Source organism: Anolis carolinensis, unplaced genomic scaffold (genome assembly GCF_035594765.1).
Source record: "Anolis carolinensis isolate JA03-04 unplaced genomic scaffold, rAnoCar3.1.pri scaffold_12, whole genome shotgun sequence".
Classification (NCBI taxonomy): domain Eukaryota; kingdom Metazoa; phylum Chordata; class Lepidosauria; order Squamata; family Dactyloidae; genus Anolis; species Anolis carolinensis.
Genome location: NW_026943823.1, coordinates 18,167,907 through 18,189,058, shown reverse-complemented (window position 1 = coordinate 18,189,058; position 21,152 = coordinate 18,167,907). Strand labels below are relative to the sequence as shown.

Sequence of the window (21,152 nt, the reverse complement as noted above, 5' to 3'; positions counted from 1 at the left end):
CTGTAAACCCACGCCACTTTGATGTCTTCTTGGGGAAACTCGGCATCACGGGCCTCTAGATAAGCTTGACATTGGCGACGGAAAACATGAACCTTAGAAGCTTCTCCAGTAAACTTGGTAGGCAACGCCATGGCCGGGAGGCGGATTCCGCGCTCCCGCAAGCCCTTTATTTCTCCATCCTGGGCGTTGAGTCTGTCGCGGATGCGATCCACTTCGTCCTTGCTGATGGTGTAGCTCAGTGGCTGCCCACCGGGCACGGTTCCGGTAGACATTCTGGCCGAGGTTAATTGGTGCTTAGGGTGGCGGAGTCAAACTGTCACGACCCAGGCTACAGGGCACCAATAACCATACGCAGAGGCCAGATTCTATCTAATATCTTTATTAAGGAAATATATAAAGTTAGTAAAAGCAAATGTAAAAGATAGTCCAGAAGCAGACCTTTCAGGAAAGGTCAAAATTAGTCCAAAGAAATAATGTCCAATATGAAATATTAAGGTCCAAAGTTGTAATCCAATAACCGAAACACTCACTTTGCCAAGCAAAGTGAGGGGAGACGACAAGGTCCTTTAGTCTATAAACTTGAGCAAGGCTAAGAAATAACTTGATACTTGAAGCAAGGCTTAAAACGTGGAACAAGGTAACTAGGAACAAGAACAAGGTCCGTGGAATAACTTGGTAAAATCCGTGGAACAAGGCAAGGATTGGTCCTGGGAAACAAGGCAAAGTCCGTAGATAAACAAAGGCTGGGAAGCAAGGCGAAGGCTGGATAGCAAGGCAAGGCTTGAGCAGGAGCGAGGCTTGAATCGGAGCGCGCTGTCCAGACACAAGTCGCTCCGTAGGCTGACGAATTGACTCCGCGAAGTTACTACGCGGGTAAAACATCTATATAGAGTCTAACTTTCCCACCGAAGCAGTTCTCTGGGAATCAGAAACGAAAGCTAAACTCTGAGACCAGATGTTAAACTCCTTAAAGATTCTCACGAGAAGCAGTCTTAATTGGCTACATTCTTAGCTGCAATCCTCGCACTCCTGCGCGAAGCTGAATCCAAACTTCTCTGTTGTTTACAAAACTCCCGGCGCAAGAACACGGGAGAAGTAGGCTCTGGGCTTGTTTGACATACTTCTGGGAGACAACTTTCTTGCAGGTGCAAGGTTCCCAGATCTGCCTGGGAAAGATCTGGCTGAGAGGAATCCAGTTCAGACTGGGAAGGTAAAAAACCCAAGTTCTCATCTTCATCAGGAATTACAATGTCCTGAGCAGGACTACAAGGCCCATGGATCATCACAGTCTTTGTGTTTGCCCTTCCAGCAATCAATCAGGGCTCGCTACAAATTAACCTCTTGACTGCTGGAATGCTTGCTGGAACAAAACACACACAATTCAACAGCAACAATAGATAAACATTTCACTCTATATCGCAAAAACACTAACATAGTCAGCCTCGGAAAAGGCCCAGTGAGAGAAGGCCTCTGTCTGGCTCAGTGTGAGAAGTCCTGGTGTGAGAAGCTTTGGTGAGAGAAGCCCCAGGTTAAAGGCCTCATGTGTAAAGCTGCTGTGTGTTAAGCTCCTGTGTACGTTCTGTGTGAGAGGAGGCTCTGTGAGAGTGAAGCTGTTTACCTGCATGAGAAAGAAGCCCAGTGTGGAAGCAAAGAAGGAAGTACAAGGATTATCCAGAAAGTAGATTACGTTTTGGAATTAAAAATGAACAAAGTATAAGAGAGAACATTTACCATATGCAGTTGAAAGCCACACCCAAATACCACTTCTCAACACAGTCGCCATTTAAATCTAGGCACTTATCATAGAGAGGAATGAGCTTGGAAACTACTTCCCCACCAAACTCTGCCGCTTGCGTCCTCAACCAGCTGGTCACCCCTTCCACAGCTGCGCGTCGTCGCCAAAACGCTGTGTTGAGGACGGAGCTGTATTTCCTTTAAGCCGCTATGTATCTGGACAGGCCAGATGCACCTGAAGGGTATTATTCCATCCTCCCCACCAAACAAGTGTCAAACTTCCAATACAATCCCCATCATAGTCTTACTTGTAATCCGTTAGAAATGAATGGTGATAATGGTCACCACTGGGAATGGGTGGTTCGAAGTGTCCTAAAGGCACTGGATCTCATTTGATCTTGGAGGCTGAGCAGGTTAAGACTTGGATGAGAGACCGACAACGAACCCTGGGTCTGTTTCCGAGGAAGGAAAGCCACCTCTGAGGATGCCTGACCTGAGAAAACCCTATGCCAGTGATGGCCAACCTACGACACGTGTGTCAGCACTGACACGCCTAGCCATTGTTGCTGACACGCTGCCGCATGCAGATTGATTGGATGACTGTCTTTTGTGGCCAAATTTGGTGTGATTTGGTCCAGTGGTTTTGTTGTTTACTCCATGGGAATTATGCACACTCCATATATATATACTAGATGTGCCCGGCCACGCGTTGCTGTGGCGAAGTATGGTGGTATGGGAAATAAAGTATTGAGGAATTGGTGGTAGTTAAGGTAAAGTCCATTATAAATGGGTTATATAGCTGTGTGGAAGGGCCTTGAGTCTACAATGCCATATAATCCAGTTAAAATCAGATAATCTGTATTTTATAGGCAGTGTGGAAGAGGCCTAAGTGAGGCCTAACTCTGCCTGTCCCCTGGGCTCAGTGGGTTGCTAGGAGACCAAGTGGGTGGAGCTTAGTCTTCTAACTGGCAGCAATTGGATAAAAACAATTATTCCTCTCCCTCTAATTAGGACTTTATTTTTCTTTTCTTTTTGTTGTATGAACGTAGAGGCATGGATGAGGGGTTGTACTGGCAAGTTTAGGGTTTCTGGGATGTGTAGTTTTGTTGTTTTGTCCTAGGCCGAAATTTCATTACCCTTTTATATATATAGATAATCATTCTATTATTATTCTATTATTATTGTAGTATATTATTATATTATTACTATTATGTTATTATTATATTATTTATTATTCATGACTACATTGAAACTAGAATAGAGAGAAATCAGCATGGAAACTGCAAGAGGTACCACAGATTGTTGTACATGGAAATGATGGTAGTAAATAGTTTTTGATTTATTAAATACAGTTATATATTACAATTATACATTTTTGTTATTTAAACTATATATATTGTGAAATTATGGGGTTTTTTCTCGAAGTGACACACCACCCAAGTCATGCTAGGTTTTTTGGTGAATTTTGACACACCAAGCGCAAAAGGTTGCCCCTCATTGCCCTATGCAATCCGCATTTTGACAAGCAGTTTGCACACACACAAAATAATGTCAACTTAAAAAGGTGAACTTTGAAGGAACTATCCAGGGTGCTGGGCCTATTTGAGTGTTGGGTAATAGTATTGCAAACATCCACCCAGCCACCTTTCCTATTGTGATGTTAGATCCAGCTTCAACTTCTCAACGTTGTAAGGCTGCATTTAAGAGGGAGGCAAAGGATTGGTTCAAGCCAAGCAGGAAAAACTGGATGCCGGGAAAAAAACCCACATAGCAACATAGTGTTTGTTATTGTGTGCTGCATCAAGTCGTTTCCGACTTATGCAGACCTAAGGAGAATGGGGTTTCCTTGCAAGGCTTGCACAGGAGGGAGCTGCCGTTGCCTCCCTTTGAGGCTGAGAGAGTGTGACTTGCCCAAGGTCACCCAAATGGGGATCCGAACTACACACGGCTCTTGGAGACTAAACAGCGGATGTTTTACGGCATCCAGAAACAACCTTAATCTCAAAGGCGGATATGTCCCTCCTTACGTTTTATTAACTTACATTTCGCAACTCTTTGGGTGCATTTACGCAGTGGATTTAATCCAGTTTGACACCATTTTAATTGCCACAGCTCAATGCTACGGAATCATGGGAGGCGTCAAGTACTAAATCCAGATTTTACTCCACCAAGGAAGAGCCATTCAAGACAGCGATGGTGCTTTGCTTTCCGCATATGTATCGTAACGTTTATTAGAAAACCCAGGTGCATTAAAACATATATATATATATAGCAATATGTTGGTCTCCTTGAAGGATAATCGGCTCCCAGTCACCTCCCATTTGTTTCGTTTTGAAAAAGCTGCCTCTTAGGATTCACTGCTGTTGGCATCCTGAGCTGGGAGCTTTTCCATTTCTTCTTTTTCCAGTTCGGCTGCTGCATCTAACTGGGCCTAGTTTGGGAAGCAAAGAAGAGGGAACAGTGTAGACCAGGCATGGGCAAACCTGGGCCCTCCGGGTGTTTTGGACTTCAATTCCCACCATTCCCAACAGCCTCAGGCCCTTCCTTTTCTCCCTCAGATGCTTAAGCTAGGACGTGGTGGAACAATGACTTCAAACTATAAGAAATCAGATTCCACCTGAACATGAGGAAGAACTTCCTAACCGGGAGAGCTGTTCAACAATGGAATTCTCTCTCTGCCCCGAAATGTGGTGGAGGCTTTGAAACAGGCTGGATGGCCATCTGTCGGGGTGCTTTGAATGCAATTTTCCTAATTCTTGGCAAAATGCGGTTGGACTGGATGGCCTACAAGGTCTCATCCAACTCTAGGATTCTATGATTAAATGGACAAGCTGGCCAGGGCTTCTGAGAGTTGGAGTCCCAGACGCCTGGAGAACTTAAAAGGTTGGGCAGCAACGCTTTCGGCCAAGACTCCTACCGTCATATCTTGCTCCACTGAGCTCAAGTTGTGCTCCAGCCTTTGGGCTTCTTCAAGCTCTCGGGCGTCTGCTGCTCCCGCCTCGTCCAGCAGCTCCTCGGCCTCTTGATGCTCCGGAAGGGACTTCTTCCTGCAGGACACAATGACCGCCTCGGCCTCCCAGCAGACGCAGGCGTGTTTGGTGACCACCTCCGATCGCACCTTGGTGAGTGCCTGCAACGTCCGACAACGGGATTCCCAAACACCAGGAAAGGAAAGAATCCGAAGAACTCTCCCCATGTTCAGTGTGTTGTCGAAGGCTTTCATGGCCGGGATCACAGGGTTGTTGTATGTTTTCTAGGCTGAATGGCTATGTTCCGGAAGAATTCTCTCCTGACGTTTCGCCCACATCTATGGCACTAAGAAACTAAGCAAGGAAGGTGTAATGAAGTACGAATTTTTGGTTTACAGATGTTATGTTTAATTGTGTGTTTGTGTTTTAAAAGGGTAAGTATTACAGTTACTGCATCTCAGCACTCGGAGGCTGGTTGCCATGGAGAAGTAGGCGGAGCCAACTGCCGTTTAGTTGAAGAAGTGCAGAGTTTTAAAAAGAGAGTCAGTCTGTGCTCTGATGAGGCACAGGGAAGATTGATCCTAGGTTGAGGGGATCAAGGAGACTCAATTGTTCATTTTGAGTCGGTTTAAAGTAAGTTTGGAGACTTATTTAATATAGTCTGTGTCCTTTGTTCAGAGTCGCTAACTGCCTCTGGTTGATTCATGTCTGGAACTCCTTTGCTTTCAGAGTGTTGTTCCATGAAAATGAACAAAATCTGGCTACCAGTATTAAAAAAAACTCAAAAATCAGAACAGTAAATAAGAAGCAACACTCTGAAAGCAGAGGAGTTCCAGACATGAATCCACCAGGGGCAGCTAACGACTCTGAACAAAGGATGCCCCCAGGCAGGATGAAGCCAGGAGATGAAGCTATTCAATGCTAATCAAGGTGATTAACTGCAACATTCACACTGGCCTCCAACTGACAAGAGTTCTTCTCTCACTCTGGACTTTCCACTGATATATATAAACCTTCCTTGCTTAGTTTCCTCATACCTCACAACCTCTGAGGATGCCTGCCATAGATGTGGGCGAAATGTCAGGAGAGAAAACTTCTGGAACATGGCCATACAGCCCGGAAAACATACAACAACCCTGTGATCCCAGCCATGAAATATTATTATTATTATTATTATTATTATTATTATTATTATTATTATTATAGTAGAGTCTCACTTATCCAAGACTCACTTATCCAAGATTTATTATTCAAGATTATCCAATGCATTTTTGTAGTCAATGTTTTCAATATATCATGATATTTTGGTGCTAAATTCGTAAATACAGTAATTACTACATAACATAACCGCGTATTGAACTATTTTTTCTGTCAAATTTGTTGTATAACATGATGTTTTGGTGCTTAATTTGTAAAATCAAACCTAATTTGATGTTTAATAGGCTTCTCCTTAATCCCTCCTTATTATCCAAGATATTCGCTTATCCAAGGTTCTGCCGGCCCGTTTAGCTTGGATAAGTGAGACTCTACTGTATTATTATTATTATTATTATTATTATGACACAGCAAACAAGATAGACATGCTGGATTTCATATCACAAAATCACAAGTCTAACACTTCCCAAGTGTCTAGGACTGTGTGATGTATTATTATTATTATTATTATTATTATTATTATTATTATTATTATTATTATTTTATGACACAGCAAACAAGATAGACATGCTGGATTTTGTATTATTATTATTATTATTATTATTATTATTATTATTATTATTATTATTATTAACTGGGAAGGGCCAGATCGGCCCTTCTCCTCCTCTCCCTCCTGTTGAACGCATTGAGACCAAACTTTACTTGTATTTACGCGAGTAGATTACTTCAAGCTCAGTTTGCAGCAACCCACATGCACCCACTCACTTGAGACTTGGATTTCAGGACTCCCAACAAAGCCTGCAGGTTCTTGGTGTCGCGCCGAATGCCCTTTGCGAAGTCCGGCAGGCAGAAGACGGCGCTGCACTTGGCCACGTATTGCCTCTGTTCACGCCGACCACTTTCCATCTCCTGCACCTTGGCTTCGATATCGTGAAGCTCTTGCTCCAGGCGGGACGCATCCTGCAAAATGTTCTGGGACGGGAGGCACACGTTTGGAGCATCAGACACTCGGAGACTGGTTCAAAAGACAATTGTGCCTACAGTCTAGGCCTCTGTATATCCTAGCATGGCAAAAGTGTACCCTCCACTCGCCGTTACCAAAAGGCATGGGACTACAACACCCATTGTCCCCAATGAGCATGCCCATGTATCGGGGATGGCGGGAGCAGAAGGTGTTTATGCAGTATCATCTTCTGGAAAAAGCACAAAAACACAGTGTAATGAAGTACGAATTTTTGGTTTACAGATGTTATGTTTAATTGTGTGTTTGTGTTTTAAAAGGGTAAGTATTATAGTTATTGCATCTCAGCACTCAGAGGCTGGTTGCCATGGAGAAATAGGCAGAGCCAACTGCCGTTTAGTTGAAGAAGTGCAGAGTTCAAAAAAGAGGGTCAGTCTGTGCTCTGATGAGGCACAGGGAAGATTGATCCTAGGTTGATGGAATCAAGGAGACTCAATTGTTCATTTTGAGTTGGTTTAAAATAAGTTTGGTGACTTATTTGATGTAGTCTGTGTCCTGGTAAGGAACAGAGAATCTGTGATCGTATATCACAGGGATGACTGTGGTTTAAAAGTAGCAGAGAAAGAAGTTCTAACTACTTCAAGTAAAAGAAGTGACACTTTAGAGAGTTTGACTCACTTCATTCTAGGATTGTAACTGTTAATAAAAATACCTCTAAGTGAGAAACAATATTGTAACCACTAAGCTCTGTGCCTGAATAAACTTGTTATTGTTCTTCCAACATCTAAGCCTCTGTCGCATATATTATAAACCATACGCTACCATCTAAAGTGAATAAGAAGAAGAAAGAAAGAAAGTAAAAGGTCTCCTCTCTGAGTCTTTGGTGGTTGTATCTTCACAAATTGGTGGCAGCCGTTATTAGATCTTCGCACACCGTCTTGCTCTTTATTTCCAGAATTGCATGCTTTCTCTATCTGGCTTCAAGCAATAACATTTGAAGTCTTTCATGGCCGGAATCACTGGGTTGCTGTGAGTTTTCCAGGCTGTCTGGCCATGTTCCAGAAGCATTCTCTTCTGACGTTTCACCCACATCTATGGCAGGCATCCTCGGAGGTCGTGAGGTCTGTTGAAAGCTAGACAACAGGAATTTTTTTTATCTCGAAAGTCCGGAATTGAATATCCCCTCAGGAGAAGGTTAAATTGCCTCTGCGTCTGTCTCTGTCTCTGTTCTATGTGTATATGGGCATTGAATGTTTGCCTTACATGTGCACAATGTGATCTGCCCTGAGTTTCCTTCGGGGTGAGAAGGGCGGAATATAAATACTGTAAATAAATAAATAAATAAATAAATAAATACCAGTGCGGTGGGAAGATAACGTTCCATGCTAGCATGTCAGCCACATGACCTTGGAGGTGTCTTTGGACAATCTCATCTCCATTTCTAAGCCAAAGAGCCAGCGTTGTCCATATTTATTTATTTATTTGCAGTATTTATATTCCGCCCTTCTCACCCCGAAGGGGACTCAGGGCGGATTACAATGAACACATATATGGCAAACATTCAATGCCAACAGACAAACAATATATATAGACAGACACAGAGGCATTTAACATTTTTTTCCAGCTTCACGATTCCGGCCACAGGGGGAGCTGTTGCTTCACTGTCCACTAGTGGCTGTATTTCCTCATTCCTTTCCTCGTGTTTTGCTGGCAGTTTTATGATGTTGTAAAAAATTAGTTAAATTAGCCTCCCGCATAAAGCGTACCTAAATTTCCCTAATTGACAGATGTAACTGTCTTTCGGGGCTGCATAGGTCAACAGCAAGCCAGGCTATTTATATAATAATAATAATAATAATAATAATAATAATAATAATAATAATAATTTATTCTTGTACCCCGCCCCATCTCCCCGAAGGGACTCGGGGCGGCTCACATGGGGCCTTGCCCAACCTCACAATATAAAATCAAAACAAAAACACAAATTTACAACAATAAATCAACAATATCGGTAAAACAATCAAAAAGGACAATCTTACAAGATAAAATGTTAAAACAGGTATATCAAACAAGTCTGGGCCAAAAGGTGAATGTGTCAAATCGGGAGGAGATAGTTACATAATTGACATAGTCAATGAAGTACTGTAAGTACTATTTAATGGTCGGGGGCTTAACCTGACCCGGGCTTCGAACTCAACACCTCTCGGTCAGTAGTGATTTATTGCAGCTGGTTACTAGCCAGCTGCGCCACAGCCCGGCCCATAGATACCTTGAAGGTTATGTGGTCAGCATGACTGCATGGAACACCGTTACCTACCTGCCGGAGCAATATCTATTGATCTACTCACATTTGCATGTTTTCGAACTGCTAGGTTGGCAGAAGCTGGGGCTAACAGCGGGAGCTCACCCTGCTCCCCGAATTCGAATTGCTGACCTTCTGGTCAGCAAGTTGAGCTGCTCAGCAGTTTAACCTACTGCGCCACCAGGGGCTCTGCAGTATAGCTGAGCCCATTGCCAAATCAGTGGGGAGAGGTCCGCTATGTTGCAAACCCAATGGTGGAGGAGCCTGTCTACCTCCAAGAATTCGTCCAGCTTGGCCCTCAGAGCGGGGATCCGGCTGAGCCTGAACTTCTGGCACCATTCGTCCGCCTTCTCAAGGGTCTGGGTCTCCATTAGCAGCCTCAGTTGTTGGACGTTCTCCTGCAGCAAGTCGGCGGAGCAAGTGGAGATGTTCAGGTAGTAGTCGCCGCTGTCCTTCAACCAGACGGGGAAGTAGTACTGTCGGAGGCGGAAAGAGGAGTCCTTGAACCAGCTCACAGAAAACACTAGGGATTTCTAAGCAGCATGTCAGGAGTTCCAAACAATGTATAATTAATGCCTTTAACTTCTGGAGCATAGAGTCTCACTTATGCAAGCTAAAGGGGCCGGCAGAAGCTTGGATAAGCAAATACCGTGTTTCCCTGAAAATAAGACAGTGTCTTATATTATTTTTTACTCCCAAAGATGTGCTAGGTCTTATTTTCAGGGGATGTCTTATTTTTCTATGAAGAAGAATTCACATTTATTGTTGAACAAAAAAAAATGAACATTTATTATATACAGTACAGTAGTTATCATCACAAACCAACATAACCAAACCAGACAAACTGTGACTTCTGTCAATAATTTCTTGTTACTACCATTATTTCCATATACAACTGGTATGTACATTTACCGATCCTGCATGCTCTGGTGTTCTGTTTGTTGGGCCTGCTTCCAAACAAAAACTGTGCTAGGTCTTACTTTCGGGGGAGGCCTTATCGTTAGCAATTCAGCAAAACCTCTACTAGGTCTTATTTTTTGGGGATGTCTTATTTTAGGGGAAACAGGGTATCATGTATAATAAGGAAGGATTAAGGAAAAGCCTATTAAAAGTCAAATTAGGTTATGATGTTACAAATTAAGCACCAAAACATCAAGTTTTACAACAAATTTGTTATGTTGTAATTACTGTATTTACGAATTTAGCACCAAAATATCATGATATACAGGGGTTTTGTTTTTCGTGTCAGGAGCAACCGGAGTTGCTTCTGGAGTGAGAGAATTGGCCGTCTGCAAGGACGTTGCCCAGGGGACGCCCGGATGTTTTGATGTTTTACCATCCTTGTGGGAAGCTTCTCTCATGTCCCCGCATGGAGCTGGAGCTGACAGAGGGAGCTCATCCACGCTCTCCCTGGGTGGGATTCAAACGTGGCAGCTTTCAGGTCAGCAACCCAACCTTCAAGTCATGAGGCTTTTATCCCCTAGGCCACTGGAGGCTCCACGATATACAGTAAGGTAAAGGAAAATAATACAAGTAATAATAGGTTAAAGGTAAAGGTTTCCCCTGACATCAAGTCCAGTCATGTCTGACTCTGGGGGTTGGTGCTCATCTCCATTTCTAAGTTGAAGAGCCGGCGTTGTCCATAGACACCTCCAGGTCATGTGGCCGGCATAACTGCATGGCGCACTGTTACCTTCCCGCCGGAGCAGTATCTATTGATCTACTCACATTGGCATATTTTCGAACTGCTAGGTTGGCAGTGTTCCCTCGCTAATTCGCGGTTCACTTTTTGTGGTTTTTCAATAAACTCTAAAAGAGTATTATAAATAATAAAAAATACGATTTTCAGCCTGAGGAAGGGAGGAAGGAGAAGCAAAAGGAAGAGAAAAGGAGCCCAAGCGGCAACGGGAGGAGAAGGAGGTGATTTATCAGCACACAATTGGTTGATAAAGACTTAAAATAGTGTATAATTACAAAAATAATGTATAAATATTAAAATAAATATAGTGCCCCTGCTTTGCGGGTTTTCACTTATTGCGGGTGGTCCTGGAACCTAACCCCTGCGATAAGTGAGGGAATACTGTATTGAAAACATTGACTACAAAAATGCCTTGGATAATCCAGAACCTTGGATAAGCGAGTCTTGGATAAGTGAGACTCTACTGTACCTTCACTTCATCCAAGAGGCTGCAGACCCTGCTGGTGGTTTGTTCATAGGCTTCTTGGAGCCTCCGGACGCGAGACGCATTGACCGGCAAGAGCCGTGGGATCCGTTCCTCCGTCAGGGCTTTCAACCGGTCCGCTTCCTCCTTGAGGTTCAGAGCAACTCTTTCAACGTATTCCTTCTTCTCTTCCATTTTTGGCAATTTGGCCGCAATCTCCTGAAACGAGGGAAGAGGTTTGGGTTGAGTAAATAAATAGCCGTAACATTATTGCATTGATGTCCAGTCTCCAGGGCTATTGGCTAGCTCAGGCATCTGCATACCTTGGCCCTCCAGGTGTTTTGGACTTCACCTCCCACCATTCCTAACAGCCTCAGACTCTTTTCTTTTCCCCCTCTGCCATGTACATTAGTTAAATTAGCCTCCCTGCATAAGGTCACCACAACATCTATTATAGAACTCCAATATGCTGATGACAACGTAGTCTGTGCGCATTCAGAAGAAGACCTACAAGCCACTCTAAACACCTTCGCAGAAGCATATGAGAAGCTCGGCCTCTCACTGAATATCAAGAAAACCAAAGTGCTCTCCTAACAGGCACCAGCTAATCCCTCTGCAATGCCAGGAATACAACTTAATGGTGTAACATTAGAAAACGTTGACCATTTCCGCTCCTTTGGCAGCCATCTCTCCACAAAAGTCAACATCAACACTGAAATACAACACCGCCTGAGCTCTGCAAGTGCAGCATTTTTCCGTATGAAGCAGACAGTATTTGATGATTGGGACATCCGTAGAGATAACAAGGTGCTTGTTTACAAAGCCACTGTCCTCCCAACCCTGCTCTACGCCTGCGAAACGTGGACGGTCTACAGACGTCACACTCAACTCCTGGAGTGTTTCCATCAGCGTTGCCTCAGGAAAATCCTGCAAATCTCTTGGGAAGACAGGCAGACGAATGTCAGCGTGCTGGAAGAAGCAAAGACCACCAGCACTGAAGCGATGCTCCTACGCCATCAACTCCGCTGGACTGGCCACGTTGTCCGAATGCCCAAAGATCACCGTCTCCCAAAGCAGCTCCTCTACTCCAAACTCAAGAACGGGAAATGTAATGTTGGTGGGCAGGAAAAGATATTTAAATATGGACTTAAAGCCAACCTTAAAAACTGTGGCAGAGACACTGAGAACTGGGAAGCCCTGGCCCTTGAGCGCTCTAATTGGAGGTCAGCTGTGGCCAGCAGTGCTGCGGAGTTTGAAGAGGCACGAACGGAGGGCTTAAGGGAGAAACGTGCCAAGAAGAAAGAGCGTCAAGCCAACCCTGACCGGGACCGCCTTCCACCTGGAAACTGACGTCCTCACTGCGAGAGAACATGCTGATCAAGAATAGGTCTCTTCAGCCACCTAAGAACCCACCCTCAAGACCCCACAGATGGAAGACCATCATCCTCAAACTAAGTAAGTTATAAGCAGTCCCTAAATTTTCCTACTTGACAGATGCAGCTGTCTTTCTGGTTGTTTAGTTAAACAACGAGCTAGGCTATTTAAAGGTCAAGCACTCAACCCGACCTGGGCTTCAAACTCATGACTGCTCGATCAGTCGTGATTTATTGCATCTGGCTACTAACCAGCTCCACCACGGCCTGGTTGTATGACTTCATACCTTCTCGACAAATACGATCAGCCGGCTCCGAAGGTTGTCGTTTTCCGCTTTCAGGCTTGTGACCGTTTCCCACAAGACGGCCATGACTTTCTTCAAGTAGGCATTATCCATCACCACTTGTTGCAGGTTCTCTTTCCTCCACTCGTTTTCGCTCGACAGGTCTTTATTCTCACTGATCTGCAAGTTGAGCTCCACACTCAACTGCTCCAGCTGGAAAGAAATGGGGGTGATGGCATTACGTTGATCCAGAACCGACCCACTGAAATCAATGGCCCTGCCTGGCTTGACAGGAGGACATGAGAAAAAGATCTTGGAGTCCTCGTGGGGAACAAGCTAAACATCAGCCAACAATGCGGTGCAGCGGCAAAAAAGCCAATGGGATTTTGTCATGCATAAATAGGAGTCAAGTAGGAAATTTAGGTACCACTTATATGTGGGGAGGCTAATTTATGACACCATAAAAATCACACAGCCACCGTTGGAATGAGGAAGTTGCCAACGCAGTGGATGATGAAGCAGCTGCTCCCCCTGTGGCCGGAATCAAGCATACCCTCAGGAAGCTGGAAGCTGGAGAAGGTTTAAATTGCCTCTACGTCTGTCTCTGTTCTATGTTATATGGCATTGAATGTTTGCCTTGTATGTGTACAATGTGATCCACCCTGAGTCCCCTTTGGAGTGAGAAGGGCAGAATATTAATACTGTAAAATAAATAAATAACTAAATAAACTCTCTGCCCCGGAGTGTGTTGGAGGTTCCTTCTTTGGAGGCTTTTAAACAGAGGCTGGATGGCCATCTGTCGGGACTATTTGAATGCAATTTTCCTGGTTCTTGTTAGAATGGGGTTGGACTGGATAGTCCCCAAGGTCTCTTCCAATTCTAGGATTCTATTATTCTATTACAGTAGAGTCTCGCTTATCCAACGTTCTGGATTATCCAACGCATTTTTGTAGTCAATGTTTTCAATACATCGTGATATTTTGGTGCTAAATTCGTAAATACAGTCATTACTACATAGCATTACTGCGTATTGAACTACTTGTTCTGTCAGATTTGTTGTATAACATATTTTGATGCTTAATTTGTAAAATCATAACCTAATTGGATGTTTAATAGGCTTTTCCTTCATCCCTCCTTATTATCCAACATATTCGCTTATCCAATGTTCTGCCAGCCTGTTTATGTTGGATAAGTGAGACTCTACTGTATTTGTTTGGACTGCAGTTTCCCAGATCTGTGGTCCTATTCAGAATCTAAACAAATGGACTTTTTCCAAGCTCTCATTAAGTTCCCATCAAGATTTCATTTAAACAACACAACAGCAATTCAGTGTTTTTGCAAACAAAAAGATCAAGAAGGTAGAAGAAAATCCAGAAGGAAGTTTTTATGTCCAAGGGCAGGTAAGTTAGAGCTTTCCTCCTACATTACACGAGACAGGCATCTTTTTAGAGCAGGCATGGGCAAACTTGGGCCCTCCAGGTGTTTTGGACTTCAACTCCCACAATTCCTAACAGCCTACCGGCTGTTAGGAATTGTGGGAGTTGAAGTCCAAAACACCTGGAGGGCCCAAGTTTGCCCATGCCTGTTTTAGAGACACTTCTTTCAATAGGAATCGCACCATCTTTAAACCACTCTGGAAGCAGAAGGATCATCCGCAGGCACTGAAATGTCACAAAGTAATTGCACACATCCACCACTTACTTTTTGGTTCAACTCTTCAATTGTTGGCTTTGGTTTTTCTTCATCGTCGGGAACCTGAGTCGCCTTCTCAGAAAACATGGCCCTCGCTTCCTTTAGGATCTCGTGGCATCCTTTCGTAAACCCAGTAGTCGCCCTGAGTTGACGTTGCAATTCCATGTTCTTTTTTTTAAAAAAAAAACAAGAGAAAAAGGAATTACCGTATATAGTCGAGTATAAGCCGACCCGAATATAAGCCGAGGCACCTAATTTTACCACAAAAAAAACTGGGAAAACATTGACTCCAGTATAAGCCGAGAGTTGTAAATTTCAGAAATAAAAATAGATACCAATAAAATTACATTAATTGAGGCATCAGTAGGTTCAATGTTTTTGAATATTTACATAAAGCTCAGATTTAAGATAAGACTGTCCAACTCTGATCAAATCATTATTTTCATCTTCTTCAATGTAAATGTGCTTATGTATCCTTTTAATAATAATAGAGTAAAGTAATCCATGTAATAATAATAATAATAAATACAGGAAAATAATCCATGTAATAATAAATAGAGTAAAATAATAAATGCAATAATAATAATATCAGAGTGAAATAATAAATATATTATTAATAATAAAAATAGAGTAAAATAAATGTAATAGTAGCAACAATAATAGAGAAAAATAATAAATGTACCATATATTCTTGAGTATAAGCTGACCCAAATATAAGCCAACCAGGACCCTCCCCCGAGTATAAGCCAAGGGGGGCTTTTTCAGTCTTAAAAAAAGGGCTGAAAAACTAGGCTTATACTCGAGTATATACAGTAATTAAGGGTTTGGGATGTCAAAATAAGCTTAAGGTAACCTGGCTTCATGAAGGGTGCTAATGAGTCCCTAAAAGCTTAGATAGGAAAATTCCTCAGTTAATGGGACCCCTAAAAGCCAAGATAAGGATTCCTTAGATAAGGCTTAATGGAAGGGTCAGAGGTCTTGAAAGTAGCCTATGTTTTAGAAAAATGCAAAAGTAGCTTTTAGTAAAGTGCAAAAGTAAGATTTTTTTGACACCAATTGATGATGGATAATGCCTATATGACGTATGTAGATGGGTGCAAAATGGTATAAAAAGCCCTGTGATTCTTTATTCGGTACCCTTGCTTTCCCTTTTTTTTTCCAATGGCAGGTTTTTTTGTTTTGTTTTTTTAATGAAGTTTTAGCTTATAAAATAGAGTAAATTAACATAAAAAGAGTGAGAACATTTGATTGTATAGAAAGTAGGAAAACTGCGATTAAAAAAGGATCAAAAAGGGGGAGAGAAAAAAACCAAAAAACCAAAACAAAGCTAAAGTGTCTATATACAGTAGAGTCTTACTTATCCAACACTCGCTTATCCAACGTTCTGAATTATCCAACGCATTTTTGTAGTCAATGTTTTCAATACATCATGATATTTTGGTGCTAAATTCGTAAATACTGTAATTACTAGATAGCATTACTGTGTATTGAGCTACTTTTTCTGTCAAATTTGTTGTATAACATGATGTTTTGGCGCTTAATTTGTAAAATCATAACCTAATTTGATGTTTAATAGGCTTTTCCTTAATCTCTCCTTATTATCCAACATATTCACTTATCCAATGTTCTGCCGGCCCGTTTACTTTGGATAAGCGAGACTCTACTGTGTATATATATGTATGTGTGTGTATATATATATATATATATATATATATATCTGAATAAATGGCGATATAAAAATGCAAAAATACTTGGCAAAGAAACACACCAAAAAGCAAAAGCAAAAAAGCATTAGCACTGAAATTAAATACTTCGAGTCAAATCGCTAGGTTAGAAGCAGCTGACATTGGTAACGTTCTAACAAAGAACTGCCAAAAACTGTTAAAGTTAAACTTAACAATAATTGTTGTTCCAGTACAACAGTTGGAAAATATAATAATAATAATAATAATAATAATAATAATAATAATAATAATAATAGTCAGGATTTCCAAGCAGTATGTCATCATTTGGTTAACAGAGAGATATAGAAGAATAATATAATGTGCATTTATGATAAGTCTATATTTCATTATGACTAGTAATAAATCATGTTCTTACTCCTAGAATAGTATATTTTTGCTTTTTAGTACAGCAGAGTCTCACTTATCCAAGCCTCGCTTATCCAAGCTTCTGGATTATCCAAGCCATTTTTGTAGTCAATGTTTTCAATATATCATGATATTTTGGTGCTAAATTCGTAAATACAGTAATTACAACATAGCATTACTGCGTATTGAACTACTTTTTCTGCCAAATTTATTGTATAACATGATGTTTTGGTGCTTTATTTGTAAAATCATAACTTATTTTGATGTTTAATAGGCTTTCCCTTAATCCCTCCTTATTATCCAAGATATTCGCTTATCCAAGCTTCTGCCAGCCCGTTTAGTTTGGATAAGTGAGACTCTACTGTACATTAAAAATACTTTTTAATGTATTTCCTAAGATGCTTTCCTGATTACAGGAAAGGGTCCTTCCTATGCTTATTCTCTGTTGCCACTGAGAGTAAATGTCATTTTTCTGCAGCACTCGGAACTCTCTTTGTCTCATTGCCTCAAACCTTTGTCTGCCGTTTCAGCTCAACCTCTGAAGGCCCCAATCCTCTGCGAAGATACTCACCGCGGCCACGGTCTTCTCTATAGTCTTCGAAAGGCGGAGCATGTTGCGGTTCAGGACCTCTCTCTCAGACTGAAAGTCCTCGACCACGATTTTCAGCTCGTTTTTCACCTGGACGGCAGAGCGCAAGCTCTCCTCGGCCCCTTGGATCCTCTGGAGCAGCTGCGTTTTCTCCTTCTGCAAGGCGTTGATGGTGGCCTCCAGTTGCTTGGTCTTGGCCAGCTCCTCCATGGTCAACTCAACGAGACCAGTTGGTTGTTGCATCTGTTTCCCTTGAAAAGGAGAGATCTAAACCTTTCAGAAGACCAAACAAGTCATAGTCCAACAATCGAGCTAATATTATGTTGGCCACAAAGTCATGCTGGAAGACCTAGAAATTCCTAGTGACATGTCTTGGAAGATATAGTATATACAGTAGAGTCTCACTTATCCAACATTTGCTTATCCAACATTCTGGATTATCCAACCCATTTTTGTAGTCAAATGTTTTCAATACATTGTGATATTTTAGTGCTAAATTCATAAATACAGTAATTACTACATAACATTACTGCCTATTGAACTACGTTTTCTGTCAAATTTGCTGTATAACATGATGTTTTGGTGCTTAATTTGTAAAATCATAACCTAATTTGATGTTTAATAGGCTTTTCCTTGATCCCTCATTATCCAACATATTCACTTATCCAACATTCTGCTGGCCCGTTTATGTTGGATAAGTGAAACTCTATTGTATATGTATGTGTATACATATGTGTGTGTGTGTGTGTGTGTATATATATATATATATAAAAGGGTAATGAAATTTCGGCCTAGGACAAAACAACAAAACTACAAATCCCAGAAACACTAAACTTGGCAGCAGAACCCCTCATCCATGCCTCTACGTTCATACAACAAAAAGCTCCAGCTACTCCAGAAAACGGCCAGGCTTTGAGACTGCAAGGCTATTCACTGCTATTCCACCTGGCCAACAAAGGATTCCCATAAGCCACAGCAACGCGTGGACGGGCAAAGCTAGTGTGTGTGTATATATATATATATATATATATATACACATACACACACACACACACATATATATATACAGTAATGCTATGTAGTAATGACTGTATTCATTAATTTAGCACTAAAATATCACAATGTATTGAAAACATTGACTACAAAAATGCATTGGATAATCCAGAACGTTGGATAAGCGAATGTTGGATAAGTGAGACTCTACTGTATATACAGTAGAGTCTCACTTATCCAACATAAACGGGTCGTCAGAATGTTGGATAAGCAAATATGTTGGATAATCCAGAACGTTGGATAAGCGAATGTTGGATAAGTGAGACTTATCCAACATAAACGGGTCGTCAGAATGTTGGATAAGCGAATATGTTGGATAATCCAGAACGTTGGATAAGCGAGTGTTGGATAAGTGAGACTCTAGTGTACTATAGAATTAATGCAATTTTGATCCTACTTGAACTCAATGCTATAGCATGATGAGAGCTGTAATTTTGCAGATCTTCCACCTTCTCTGCGAGTTGTGATACTTAAAGTGGTGCCAAATTGCATTAATTCTCCAGCGTAGATGCATCTTTGGACAGACGTAGCAGAGAGGCATAATAATAATAGCACTATAAAGGCATTTTCCACTACAAACAAGATTTTTGATTCCCATTTAAATTTCCCTCCAGTCCCCAGATTTCTGAGTCTTGCAAAAAGCAAAAGGTCAGAATGAATGCATGCCTTTTAATTGCTGTTTCAATTGGTCATTTTGCCTGCCCCTTTTCTTTGGATGACTCACCTCTCTTGTCTAAACTTTCAAACCAAGTCTAGCATGATTCTAAAACTAGAAATGTGTAAGCAAATATAATAGAGGAACAGAATACTGATTTAGAGGAGTAGTGTCTTTGCTTATAGTCTCACAGAGGGAGGAAAAAAGCCCTTTTCAGCATACCTGTACTGAGAAAACACCTTCAACTTGCTCCCTTCCTTTAAGATAGCAAAGCAAAACTGAGGGGCAATTTATACCTCCATCCAAACCAGGTGGGAAAACTTTTAAGTCTTTAAGGAAATTAAGGTGTGAACCTTACCAGAAAGAAGGAGGTTGTTAATATTCTAAAGGGAAAGTTATGAGAAGCTGCAAGGAGTTGTTAAGGGTTTGCATTCAGGTCTATCACTTCCTCACCTGCAGACAGGTGTAGTCCACCCCAGAATGAGATCTGAACCATTTAATTCACCTAGATGGCTGGATTTCTCCTAAAGCATAAAGGCTTTTGCCCCAATTGTCACTAATTCTGATTTTTTTTTTTCGTGTCAGGAGCAACCTGAGTTGCTTCTGGGGTGAGAGAATTGGCCGTCTGCAAGGACGTTGCCCAGGGGACGCCCGGATGTTTTGATGTTTTTACCATCCTTGTGGGAGGCTTCTCTCATGTCCCCGCAACTGATTCTGATAACGTCTGGGGGAAAGAAAAGAGTCGTAACGCCTGCTTTAGACATAAAGAATATACAGTAGAGTCTCACTTATCCAACATTCGCTTATCCAATGTTCTGGATTATCCAGTGTATTTTTGTAGTCAATGTTTTCAATACATTGTGATATTTTGGTGCTAAATTCGTAAATACAGTAATTCCTACGTAGAATTATTGCATATTGAACTACTTTTTCTGTCAAATTTGTTGTATAACATGAGGTTTTGGTGCTTAATTTGTAAAATCGTAACCTAATTTGATGTTTAATAGGCTTCTCCTTAGAGCCCCGGTGGCGAAGTGTGTTAAAGCGCTGAGCTGCGGAACTTGAAGACCGAAAGGTCCCAGGTTCAAATCCCAGGAGCGGAATGAGCACCCTCTGTTAGTTAGCTCCAGCTCCTGCCAACCTAGCAGTTTGAACACATGCCAATGTGAGTAGATCAATAGGTACCGCTCCAGCGGGAAGGCAACGGCGCTCCATACAGTCATGCCGGCCACATGACCTTGGAGGTGTCTACGGACAATGCCGGCTCTTCGGCTTAGAAATGGAGATAAGCACCAACCCCCAGAGTCAGACATGACTGGACTTAACGTCAGGGGAAACCTTTACCTTTACCTAGGCTTCTCCTTTATTTCTCCTTATTATCCAAAATATTAGCTTATCCAATGTTCCGCCAGCCCATTTATGTTGGATAAGTGAGACTCTACTGTATATATGTGTGTGTGTGTGTGTGTGTGTGTGTGTGTGTGTGTGTGTGAAATATCTGGAGGTGCATCTATACCAGAAATGGTCAAACTTGGGGCCTCCCTCCCACAATTCCTAACAGCCTCAGGCCCTTTCCTTCCCCCCTCCGTAGTGCATGTGGCAGGGCTCAGGATGCATTGTAATAAGTGGTCTGTGGTTTGCTCTTCTCCACACTCGCGTGTTGTGGATTCCACTTTGCGGCCCCGTTTCTTAAAGTTGGCCCTGCATCTCGTGGTGCCAGAGCACAGTCTGTTCAGCGCCTTCTAAGTTGCCCCGTCTTCTCTGTGCCCAAGAGGGAGTTTCTCATCCGGCATCAGGTTCTGAGTGTTGGCCTGCCACTTTTGGACTCTCGCTTGCTGAAGTGTTCTATTTCTTGATTTAAGGCGTTGGCATGCTCACTGAAATCCGAACAGAGGATGAGCTGGAAATGTCAATGGTTGGTCCTTTCCTTGTTGACTGCTCCTTTGCGATTGATGTCAGGTGGTGCAACATTGACTAATCCAGTGGTTCTTATCCTGGGGTCCCCAGATGTTTTTGGCCTTCAACTCCCAGAAATCCTAACTGCTGGTAAACTGGCTGGGATTGCTGGGAGACATCTGAGGACCTAAGGTTGAGAACCACTGGATTAAACAGTATAATTTCTCCAGTGGTGTA

At 42.1% G+C, this 21,152-nt stretch overlaps 1 protein-coding gene across 2 annotated transcripts; it reads right to left on the bottom strand.

Moving 5' to 3' along the window:
* Window positions 1-3,897: 3,897 nt before the first annotated feature.
* LOC103281379 (uncharacterized) lies at window positions 3,898-19,311 on the bottom strand. 2 transcript variants are annotated; one of them, XM_062964017.1, is made up of 9 exons: window positions 19,242-19,311; window positions 17,294-17,562; window positions 14,642-14,800; window positions 12,944-13,153; window positions 11,290-11,502; window positions 9,394-9,597; window positions 6,624-6,830; window positions 4,652-4,864; window positions 3,898-4,165 (listed from the first exon to the last, which is right to left on the bottom strand). In XM_062964017.1, exons 2-9 carry the CDS (start codon window positions 17,552-17,554, stop codon window positions 4,082-4,084), a joined length of 1,551 nt encoding a protein of 516 aa, XP_062820087.1. In that variant the 5' UTR covers window positions 17,555-17,562; window positions 19,242-19,311; the 3' UTR covers window positions 3,898-4,081. The 2 variants fall into 2 exon arrangements, with proteins under 2 accessions (XP_062820087.1, XP_062820088.1); XM_062964018.1 differs by lacking the exons at window positions 3,898-4,165; window positions 4,652-4,864 and adding an exon at window positions 4,902-5,057.
* Between the last annotated feature and the right edge of the window lie 1,841 nt (window positions 19,312-21,152).

Excerpts from the sequence above, each read along its gene's own strand:
- LOC103281379 (XM_062964017.1), bottom strand. The coding sequence starts at position 17,554 with ATGCAACAACCAACTGGTCTCGTTGAGTTGACCATGGAGGAGCTGGCC. Across the intron at positions 4,865-6,623 it reads TCCTGAAATCCAAGTCTCAA|GCACTCACCAAGGTGCGATC; the intron begins GTGAGTGGGTGC and ends CGGACGTTGCAG. Across the intron at positions 4,166-4,651 it reads CAGTGGAGCAAGATATGACG|GCCCAGTTAGATGCAGCAGC; the intron begins GTAGGAGTCTTG and ends TTCCCAAACTAG.